Consider the following 12,456-nt stretch of genomic DNA (forward strand, 5'->3'; position numbering starts at 1 on the left):
TTAAAACACTGGTAGATGTCCTTTGGCAGGAATGAGATCAAATACAAACACTTATGTTTGTAAGAACCGTAAGAACCAACACATAATTGACAAGTGTACCTCCATAAAAAACTAGTTTAGGGGTAATTTAGACCTTTTTACCATATTTATTTATAACTAAATAAAAATAATTATTAAAACATCCCTAAATCCATTCAAGTTTAATTCAAATCAAAGTTTGAATTTTTTAACATATCCATGATCTAGTAACTCTCCATAATCGAACCAACTAGTAGGAACCACCACAAAAATATAATCAGCACAACACTATATAATTAGCATAACATCATTAATCGTTCTCCATTATCAGCACATCGTCATCAATCGTTCTCCATTATCAACATAAACGACATTAGCACAACATCCTCAGTCGTTCTCCATTATCAGCACATCAGATGTGCTGATTATATCTACTTTTGGTGTTTGTTTGTATTATATTGTAATTAACACATAATCAGCACAATTATAAAACAACTTTTGGTAATCTTTTTAAAAGTTACTTTTATAAATAAAAAAAAAGGTATAGCGATATGGTACTCATATTAAAGATAAAAAAAATACTTGATTTTATGGTATATTTAAAAAAAAATTAATGAAGTATATAAAAGTTATTGTAGTTTAAAAAACGTTGGTGGAAATTGTATTTAATTGAAAATGGTCAAATGACTAGCAATTTTATGAAACTACTCCTAACTTGTTAGTACTAATTTTTAATTATAAGGGTTTTATTTATAATCAACCCTAACCCTTTATTTAAACTATCAATGGTTCAGATCTGTTCTTACGGTTCTTACAGTTAGCTAGGGGTGTTCAAAAGTATCCGTATCCGAAAATCAGATCCGAAATATCCGATATCCGAAAAATCGGACATCCGAAATTTTGGATATCCGAAATATCCGGAAATTTAATTTTCATTTTTTTGGATATCCGAAAATATCCGAAGTATCCGAAATATATCCGAAATATCCGAAAAATATCCGAAAACTTATATTCGGATGTCTGAAACAATCCAAAATATCCGTTTCCGAATATGAAAAGAATAATAAAAATTAAAAATTAAATAAAAAGTTGGATTTTCGGATATCCGATTCACTATCCGAATCCGTATCGGATATCTGAAATTTCGGATACGGATTCGGATAGTGAAATCTGGTATCCGAAAATTTCGGATATATGAAATTCGGATATATGGTTTTGAAGTTGAGGGACTATTTATGTAACTCAGTCGATGAAAAGAAAAACAGAAAAGGTGAAAGAAGGTTACGAGTTTTGAGAGTTAGGTTATGGAGGACGACGAGAGGCGAGAAGCAGCAATCGCATCACTTCCATGTCTTAACACTAAATCCAAACCATCATCTGCTGCTTCCCAAGCTCGCCTTTCCAAATTTCAGGTTAGTTATTTCCGTTATAATTTACCAATCAATCAATTGCCTCGATTAATGCTATCTGTTTTCATTGATAGGAACTGCACAAGAGGCGCTTACAGATCAAAGAAAAAACTAAAATAAAAAAGAAATCAAAAGGTTCCTTTAACCAAATTTGTTATTTGTTGACATTCATTGTACATTTGTAATGGTGATTTTTGTACAGGTAGGTCATATGGGCCAGGCAAATTAGAAGAGAAGGATAACGAAGCCGAACCGTACAAAACAACCAAAGATAACAGCAGTTCAATCTCATTAGACAACCATCAGGAAAATGTCCCAGCACAAATGGCTTCAAAGAAGCCACAGAAGCTGCATTGGGGGTAACTTTTTTAAAAATTATGCTGTGACTTTTTTTTTTTATAAGTTTTGTATCTTTATTGCATACAAATGTTCTTTTTACTCACTTGGTGTGTATTGTGTATGAATTTGCAGGCTTGACACAAAGGAAAGATGGGAAAGGAAATCCAACATGTAGATGGCACTGTCTGGAGTACAACATTTATGGCGTGATCAACCGAGATGGTAATGAACATTCAATGGCCTGTTAAGATTTATCTGTTGTTGATAGCAAATTGCTGCCATAAACTCTTTTAGTACAAGCATTATTTTTCTAAAACGCTGCACAACTCCCGTCAAGAGCCAAACATAGTTTTCTAGGTCAGGTTTCTAAACCATTAGAACTTTTTAGCAAAAACACATAGGTCCCCACCAATACCCTACTAACTAGTTCAGGTTCTAGATCAGTTTGCCTTATGAAAGCTTGCAGTTAATTATATTGTTTTATGTTTCCTTAAATTACTTGGCTTACTTGTGTTGAAACCACTGCGTAAAATATTCCAAAACTCCCATCACATTCAACTGTTATGAAGAACAGTCAAGTAACATTTAGATCAAACATCAATACAATAGCTCTGCACAAAGTTTGATTTAATAATGAAGTAGAGCGTATAAATTTAACAAACAAACCGGAGGCTTGAGACCTTGAGTTTTTAATGATCTGACATGGCAGATAAGCAAAATAGTAACACTTCCAGCACTGACACGATCAAGCTCCACGCCCATAGGTTGGCAGGTTAAACGAAAGGAATCAGAAAAGTTATGTTTAATTTCTTGTATGTTACTACTCTAAATACAAATGAACAACAAATCACACAAATGATGTATAATAATCATGTCTAAACTTCAAAATAAGGCTCATTATCTTTTAAGTTTTCAGTTCAGATTAAAATTACACGACCAACTTAAGTTATGACAAAATACATCTTGAAATAAATGTATTAAAACTAATGGGTCAATAATCCCGTTAGGTTTCTCCAAACTCGACATGTTTAGCCAGATGTGTTCTTGGGTTAAACCTGCACTTGTTTAGGCAACTACCCAAACTCACAAATTGCATGTTAAATTAGGGAAAAAAAGTTTGTTAGGGTAGGGAACGTAGAGGTAGAGGTGCACATTTTCAGTTTTTTTTTTTTTTTCAAACCGATTTGGTTTGGGTCAACATTGGTCAAAATTGGTTCTTGGTGAAACCGGATTAGATTTGGAACCGGTTTTGAAGTGAAAAGGGATCGGTTTGGTTTTAAACTAGTTTTTAGTCGGATCAGTTTTAAACTGGTTTCAACGAAGGAGTTCTCAAATCGAGATTAAACCGGCGGTTTGATTTAAAACCGGGACCGGTTTCGTAATCGGTTTCGGCCTTTCGGGCCGGTTTTGGAACCGGGTAGTTTCTTCTTGTTTTTCACGAGATATAACTTGGTAATTCTGGCATTTCTGCAACTCGATGCGGCAATTGCAATGCAATGTATTATTCTGGTGTCTCGTAGACTTTGAATCTTTTTCAGCTCACTGCACTTCATTCCAAATTCACCATATGTCCCCAAATCACACTCGAGCCCCTTCTCATGTGCCTAATTTTAGGTATAAGTTAGCTGTTCCTTACAAATGATTATTGAGAATTTAGAAATGATTACTCAAAATACAATGAATTTGCCTATAGGTAGTAGAATTAGAATCTCCTTCCTCTTAACTTAGATTATTCGGATGATATGCATCGTGACTTTGTGGTTCCTTTGGAAAGCAATAAATGATGGAGGAGATCAAGTCAAACACTTTCATATGGCTCAAACATAGGGAAACATGTTTGGTTGGATTTTAACTTTTTTTGCTTTGTATTGCATGCTTTTTCTAGCTTCTTGCTAGTTCGTTTTAATATATCTTGCCGTTCTTTATTTTCAACGTCCTTTATTTCAATCATATTGACAAGATATTGCATTGCAGATAACCATCGTGTGGTGAGGGTGATTTGGTGTATGAATTGGAATTAGGGTTTATGGAAAGGGGGAAAATATAATCCGGTTACAAAAGAAAGATAAATTAAATAAATAAAGACAATGACCAAATTGCCCCTCTATTCAAGCTAGTTTTGTTATAGTGTTAGTCATGTGGATGAATCTTCTTAATGGATCTAGCAAATCTGAGTAAACCTCAGGGATAATTTCGGCAATTTACTCTAAAATAAACGAAACAAGATAAAAATAAACAATTTTGGTGTAAAACTCACAAGTAACCTTTTGTCATTCCTTTTCAAAACTTATAACGTTGACTATTAGCTTTTTGCCTCAGTTTTAATATTTTTATACCTTGAAAAGAAAAATCTGTGTTATAAAGCCATAAAAACCTTAATTTTAAAACCATATTAAAAGTTCACAGCTTAACTTTTTATGGTTACCGTAAATGTCTTACTAAATTATGTGACATATATTTGTTGTTAGACCATGCGTAGTGGACGTTGTTTTTTCAAAATTTTCCCTCAATAACGCCCAATATTGCCCCACCCCCACCCCTCTGGGCGTGATCTTGCAAAAAAAGCCCCTCAGCGTGTTTTAAATCACGCCAAATGGGGGAATAACTTGACCAATCACATTCAACTTCATTTGTTTTGTCCAATAAGATTTTTGAATGTTTTTTTTTTAATTTTATTTTATTACAAACATAATGCCCCACAATCCCCACTACACCCCTTTTGTAAAAAGGCCCAATAATGCCCCATTGCTGACTGGGCTGCCACATGGCGCAAAACGCCCTAGGGTGGGGCATTATTCACCCCAACGACTACGCATGGTCTTAGGTTGTGTGATATGACTAACCAACCACGTTTCTGAACGTTTGTGAGATATAGTTTCCTACAATGGTCCCTCGTTAAAAAAACTTAACGGAGTTAAGTTTTTTTCCAAATTACAAACAAATTTTTTAGGGCTTTTGATCAGAACGATGATACGAGTCCATTGATGTAAAACTTACTTCGAAATGGTGCTAAAAAGCCCGTTTCGAGGCAAGTTTTACATCAATGGACTCGTATCGTCGTTCTAATAAAAAGCCCTAAAAATATGTTTGTAATTTGGAAAAAAAACTTAACTCCGTTAAGTTTTTTTAACGGGGGACCATTGTAGGAAAAATAGGTGAAAGGTGGGACTGGTGGGGGGAATATTCTGAGATGGGATTATTAATGGCCAATAAGGTCTAGGTGAGATTATTACAGGCCAATTTCCCTTTGTAATAATAACTACTCTAGTTTAAAAGGCTACAACTAGAGTCGTTCAAATGAAAATTACTCTAGTTATTCTCACGTTTAGTACAGTACAATAAAACCTATTTGTATTTGATCTTGATCCTGTCACTAAAGATATATACTAGAAACTTTTATTATTACAAACATTCATGAAACAAGCCGCCTAGTTGAATAATGATGGGATTAAACCTTTTATCTTACAACTATATATAGGGGAAGGTTCAAATGAAAACCACTAGTTATTGTGAAAACTAGAAAACTAACTAAAACCCATTAAAAAGGAGGGAGGGAAGACTTTTAATGAAGGAGGGGTAAAATTGGAACAAAAAATATATAACTTTTCAAACATTTCTCATTTATCCATACGTTATCATTTTAAAACAAAAATGGCACCATAAGATCACAAATTTTCTTATCTTTCATTCAAGTATATTCGAGCATATTTTTTATGACATAAAAAAAGATTTATGATGTCGTCTTGTTTTCAATACTATTATTATAGTAGTGCACATGTGCAATATAACATGTACTACACTGTGCATTACATGCTTAAAATTAGTTTTTTGATTCTAGTTTAGCTTTTAGGGTTAGTTTTTTTGGAGGTTTAGGATTAGGATTAGGTTTTTGGGTGTGGGGGGGGGAGGGGGGTTTAGGTTTTTGGGGGGTGGGGGTGGGGGGGGGGGGGTTAGGTTTTTTTCGGGTTTATGTTTAGGGTTTAGTTTTAGGTTTTCGGGAGGGTGGGGGTGGGGGGGTTTAGGTTTTTGGGTGGGGGGGGGGGGTTAGGCTTTTGGTGGGAGTGTGAATTTAGGTTTTGGGGGGGGGGGGTTAGGTTTTTGGGGGGTGTCGGTGGGGGGTGGGTTAAGTGGTTTAGGCTTTCCGTATTAGTGCACATGTGCAGTACAACAAAAAAAAAAAATTTTTTTTGAAATTTTTTTTCCATATATAAAAAGTAGCGATTTTTCTAAAAAAAAATTGTAAAAAAAAAAAAAAATTTTTGTATGTTTTTTAGGCTTTTTTAGTTAGTTTTCGAGTTTTCACAATAAAAATGGTTTTCATTTGAACCATCCCCTATATGAGTATATGACTATCTAAGGATCGGATAGTAAACTTCACTTGTAGTCATTGTACAAAGTGTATGAGCTTATCAGATCATTGTTTGAATCTTGTAAAACATCATCAGAAACCGCGTCAATGTGATGATTAATGTTTCTAGGCTCCAAGTTCTCGATCGGGCAAAGTTGGTCCCAAAAATGTTGAAGATCATCCAAGGTTCCTGGTGAATTGATGTCGTTAGAATATCTGGCTCTAAACTCGACTCCAGGATCCTTGCAAGTGGTAGTGCAGCTCGATGAACTGTTGTCATGTTCAAAGCTAATCAAGTGGGATTTGAAAACATCATTCGTATGATTAGCTGCAGGCTCTTGTAGTTTGTCAAATGTTGTTGGCGAACTGTCGTCGTTTTGCTTTGTTTTTTGGCTGACCAGTTTTTGTTCCCTCACACGTTTCTTCAAATGAGAGTGCCAATAATTTTTTATATCGTTATCAGTCCTTCCAGGAAGTCTCGATGCAATGGCAGACCACCTATCAGTTCATATATTGCTTAATATATTTAACTTAATGAACTTTTAATCTATTGATTCTACTAGATTAGAAATCCGTAGGTTGAGTAAAGAAAATATTAAATAGTTAGTAATAAACATTAAGAAATTATAGAACGGTATGTTTGTATGTGTTTGTAAACCATTTGTAAACAAGATTCCTTAATGAATCAGTTAGTTATATATCATAGTACCTTAGTTTTAATTCTTTTTCTTTTTCGATTAACATGTATGCTTTAAAGATCAAATACAAACTTTTAACATGCAAAATGCGTGAGAAGTGAAGAAAGCTTTTTTAAATTTTGTTTTTCTCATCTCCTTAAGTATGATGTTTAATTGTAAAATGTAAAAAAATCATAATTTTATACTAATAGATTAATTATTGTAGAGTAATGATAATTACTAGTAGTTTGGTGTATTTACTCTACAATAACTACTCTAAAATACGTAATTTTATAAAATACTAGGTTATAGATCCGTATATTACACGGGTTGTATATAATATATATATATATATATATATATATATATATATATATATATATATATATATATAATTTATAAATCTCTAAATACATTATATGACTGAAATTACATTTTTACATATGATAGTGGAAACTATCAATCAGAGCCGTATTTTGTCGAAAATATTCATCTGGGTAACGTGTTTCATTCTTAAAGAAGCAGAAAAGTGAAATGACAAAATGGGTCAAAAGTATTTAAATACTTACAATGTTCTTAATCGTTTTATTAAAAAGAAATCATATATCATACTTTTGATAATATGTTTTCACTACTCATAAACAATACACCAAACTTTACAAAATGTATATACATACAAAAATAGAATGCACAAAAGGTGTTGAAACGTTGGCCTAACATGACTCAATCCGTTTTGACATGAACCCGTTACAACTAAAAAGAAGGATAAATAAGATTCAAACGCTTCCCATTAAAAAGGAAACAAAAATCTTATTACAAATATGTGATTGACCTAAGTAGTTCATAATATTCACCTTAAGCATAAGTTATTCTGAATATAAAAATAATTCGAAAACCACAACTAATATGTGGAATATGAAAATTATATTATATGAAAAAACTTAAGCATAATAATCCATTTTAAAATGTATTAAAATCATATGTTTTAAAATTAAAGATAATTGTTGTTAAAAAAATTGAAGTATTTCCTTAATAAAAACATTAAGTATTTTTTTAATCATCAATCAAAATTGGAATTTTATTAATATTAATATTAATTTTAATAACATATTATTATTAATAATCATCAATTAGAATTAGATATTAATTAATTATATTATTAATGAATTGAAGATAAACATGTCATATGGCATTAGTTGGAATTTAAATTGAAGAAGAAAATGCCATGTGATATTAGAATTATATTGCTATTTCCAATCTTTTGTTATTACTACTTAAAAACACTTAAAGAATCTAAATGATAAAGAAATAAATTTAGGTGCATATATGGATAACAATCCTCGTTGTGACATCCCAATGATAAGTCGTGTACTTCACAATCAAGAGGCTGCAAATTCAAGATTTGAATTTGCAGCCTCTTGTTTGGTGTATTTATTTTAGAAAATCTAAGAATTGCTATTAAAAAAATCATGTAGAGTGTAGTTTGGTGTATTTATTTTAGAAAATCTAAGAATTGCTTTAGAAAAAAGAAAAAAAGACGTATATGGGTAACACCTGTTGCCGAGAAGTGAGTGAAAATGGAGTACAGATTCTTCTTCTTCCTTAGAAAATCTCCCTTTCTTTAAGTCAGGCTTCAAATAATTCATTCATCGGAGTCTACAACTCTTCCCATTTCTCGACAAACCTATATACAAACGAAAGAAAAATTAATTATAACGAACTATGATGTGTGTTTTAATACATATAGGACAATGTAATATGTATGGTTTTAATATATTTACCAGCAAATTTAGGCATTTGAGACCAATTCCAAATACCATATCTTTTGATATAAGAAATCAACTTTTGATCTTCTTCAACACTCCATGAACCTTTCTTTAAATTTGTCTTCATCTCGCTACTTCAAATAATAATGGTTGATTCACTGCTATAATTTATATATATTCATGTTGCTTTAAATGTTGTGTACAAAACTTTGTTAACTATATCTATCTCACCATCTAAAGTATTTTCAACATCAATGATTTATACACGGGTGTGCTGATTAAGGATCCTGTAAAAATGAGTAAGAGTGTGAGAAGTGTAAGAAATAATCTAGTGTTGACATATGCCCTTCAATTATATTAATGAAAAAGGGCAATAATGTAATTTATTTCAAAGTTCAATTAAATGATAACATAATCTTGTAACCGCCAGTGAGTTATTTTAGGATACTGATATAATTTTATTGTTTACAAAGATTGTTTACGAATTAACTGTCATAGATGAATGGACAAATTTTATAAATCGGATTCATTTGATTCTTTTAATAGCGAAGATTATTAGATTCGTATTTTTTTAATTGGTGTTTGATAGCGAAGATTATTAGATTCGTATTTTTTAATCGGTGTTTTTTTGCATAACGAAGATTATTACATTAGCTACAGGGTGTTTTATACTATAGTTCAGCAGGATGTTTTTAAGTAACATATAACTGTTCTGCTACAGAGTGTTTTATAATATTATGTGACATATAATCTGGTGAGCAGGGTGTTTTAAATCACAGTGAATACAACAATTAGTTGCAGGAATGATTTTGATTATTTTGAAAATATAAAAAACCATTCATATTTCAAAAACACCACGACTTAAATTGTAATACAGTCATGGTGTTTTAACATATGAAATGATTGCATTGCACATTATGTGTGGTGTTTTACACATGCAATTTCAGCAGATATTCTTCGTATGGTGTTTTAAACCTGCATTCATTGTGTTTTACAACTGCAATCTAATATGTGTTCTTCGTATGTTCTTCATATGGTGTTTTACACCTGCATTTACACCTGCTGTTTTAAACCAAACATCACACAAACCTCCTTTCACTTTCGACAATTGCCAAACATAGACTTTGACATTTTTTTTATTAATTTGTAAAATAAGAGAAAATTGCCAAAATAAACACAACTAACCAATTTATTATGAAAATAAACAAACGCCTGCTAAACTAACAAATTTGACGTCTTGGCGTTTTTCTATTTTGGTATTTGTTTGGTCAAATGCTTATTTTGGTAATTTTTCTTAAAATAATATGATAAAACAAAAAGAAAATCACACAAATAAACCTTTTGATTAAACAATTTATAGAAATGATAACGGCCTGATAGTTATTTGTATAAGTATTAGCTGAATACAATACAAATATTAGTTGAATACTCTCTGCGACGTGCTTTCAGTCGGGATCGGTTTGGTTAGTTACATTATCCGTATGTACCGATACTCGGTATCGCAACCGAAAGATAAAACCCAAAAAATAAGGCTGTGAAATGCTCAAACAGATATCAACACGTGTTTTAATTACTTCGATCGAAAACCATAAAAATGAATATCAGTAATGGTTTTCCGATATACCAATATTGTTTGGTTGTAATCGACGCAGTTCACATACTTCGGTTAGCCCATTCACTTACTTCTAAGCTTTCCATGAAAGAACTTTAACTTCAAGTTGTACACCTAAACTTTTTGTCCTAGCTCAAATTCATGTCTTTTAGTTTGCAGTTACATAGTGTGTTATCCATATTAAACTAGTTGTTTCAGTTATTCTTATATCATCTACTCTTAATTTTAATGATTGTCACATGTCCAATTTCTATGACTTTATAGTTTTTTAGTAATTTTAACCCTTTGTAGACAAACCCTTACACACACATACATATAGTGTCAGACCCCATTTATGTTACAAAAGTAATTGATAATGACTTTTTATGTCATTAGCTAAAACGATAGCACTGTCATTTCTCAAAGTTTAACAGAATTTATAAACAAAGGCAGTGTTAGAACGTAAACATTTTAATGATTGTCACATGTCCAATTCCAAACACCGTGCCGCCCCCTCCGTGTAACATCGGCCAGACGGGTTCCCAAAATCCGACCCTTTTTGAAAATCTGAACCCTTTTGAAAACCCTAAAGTAATAAATATCTTTTAAATATGTCACTTCTAAACAATTTTATACATTTTTTTAACCCGACTAAACGAGTATCGTTTCTAATCGTACATTTTATTTGTTAAAGATTACTTAAGAGTATTGTATATCATTCTTATAAAACAAATAATGAAACATGTATGAATGAAAAAAAAAAAAATAATAACACCTATATGATCTAAATATAATCACAATGATAGTTTAGCCTTGTTTAATATTGAAAATAAAGAGACTGGTTTGTTTTATAAATCATCTAATATACTAGGGGTGGAAATTGAAAAAAAAAAATTAAAATTTATTAACCTCGTTCCATATTTAGTTCAACACTGTTCGTTTTCCTCCTTCCTTTTGTCGCCTTCAACTGTGCGATGAAGATTGCAAGTTCCCATAAAATGTGGTTCCCGATTTCCCGAAATTGGACCTAGATCACGCGTGCTCTCTATTTTAAAACCAATCATAAACATAACAATGATCCTGTCCCCATACATCACCGGCTAAAATCCTTTCCTTAACCCACCTTATATAACCATTCGGCCACCACCCTCATATTTACACAATTTCTTTTTACAAAACATGGTTATACCTTCTGAGAATGGAGCACCATTCAAAAAGCCACACTAACAACGTCTAATATACATCTGAACGTCATCGGAGTACGCCCGTAGGAAGACGGGTTTCTGCAACCCACTGCACGTTCGCCGGAGTAATCGAGACGCCGTCGAGTAACCAAGTGCACCAAAATTTGCATCGGAAACAACCACATGAATCGCTACCCTTTTTCTGTTTCACCGCACGTAGTCGGAAAGAGAAGAACGACGCCAGAAATCCAACTGGAGTAACGTCGCCGGGGAGTTGGAGAAGATGACCGGAGATTGCGACGGAGTTCGTTCCTTGTCACTGCGTTTATACAAACAATGAAGTAGAAGATGTCATCGTTTAGCGTTCTTTCTACGTACTCGCCGCAGCCACCGAAACCAAGCCTTCGCCGTTTGCCGCACTCGGAGTCGGGACAAGAGCCTTCGTGGAAACTAACCGACATCGCTTCCCGGTATACATTCCTTTAATCTTTGTTCGATCCACTAATGTCATGTTATACGTTCTCTATATTTAAGAACTTCCAAATCTACTAAAAGCATTAAACCATCCATCACAATTTACACATGTGATGATTAAGGAAGAAGAAACTGTCGTTGGTTTAACAAAAACAAAAAGAAGATGACATTGACTTACTGTATAAGTTTGGTACAAAACAAATCTTTTTACAAAGCAACTTTTCGGTCAAGTGGTTTTGTATATATATTATTATAATTATAATTTCTTTTAACTTAATAATAAGTTAGAATTATATTATAATATTTAACTAAATGGTAAATCTTAAACATTAGGAATTACATTTGACCTACAACAAGTAACGAGTTCGTTATGTATTATTTAGGATAACCATTTCGTTCTCTTGGATTTCCCAATCTTTTACTTGTGCGTTATTTCACAAGGAATCTCCATACGCAACCACTGTGAGTATACTCGCAACCCCCTTTTTATGTTTACCACTTTTTGGGTTGTAACATGTTTTACTATTAAACTACACTTAAACTTATTCTTTATGCAATGCACAAAACAATCCTTATACATGAATACTATGTTATGATACTTGATGCTTACGTGGACCATACTTATGTGATATGTTTTAGTCATTAGCTCT

The 12,456-nt window shown here is 32.5% G+C and overlaps 1 protein-coding gene and 1 pseudogene across 2 annotated transcripts; one reads left to right on the top strand and one right to left on the bottom strand.

Moving 5' to 3' along the window:
- Positions 1-1,269: 1,269 nt before the first annotated feature.
- Positions 1,270-6,573, top strand: LOC110908931. 2 transcript variants are annotated; one of them, XM_022153935.2, is made up of 5 exons: positions 1,270-1,430; positions 1,502-1,562; positions 1,630-1,786; positions 1,899-1,988; positions 6,245-6,573. In XM_022153935.2, exons 1-4 carry the CDS (start codon positions 1,323-1,325, stop codon positions 1,939-1,941), a joined length of 369 nt encoding a protein of 122 aa, XP_022009627.1. In that variant the 5' UTR covers positions 1,270-1,322; the 3' UTR covers positions 1,942-1,988; positions 6,245-6,573. The 2 variants fall into 2 exon arrangements, with proteins under 2 accessions (XP_022009627.1, XP_022009626.1); XM_022153934.2 differs by lacking the exon at positions 6,245-6,573 and having other exon boundaries at positions 1,899-2,261.
- On the bottom strand, positions 6,141-11,817 carry LOC118486531 (annotated as a pseudogene).
- Positions 11,818-12,456: the final 639 nt, after the last annotated feature.

This window comes from Helianthus annuus, chromosome 14, assembly GCF_002127325.2.
Source record: "Helianthus annuus cultivar XRQ/B chromosome 14, HanXRQr2.0-SUNRISE, whole genome shotgun sequence".
Lineage (NCBI taxonomy): Eukaryota > Viridiplantae > Streptophyta > Magnoliopsida > Asterales > Asteraceae > Helianthus > Helianthus annuus.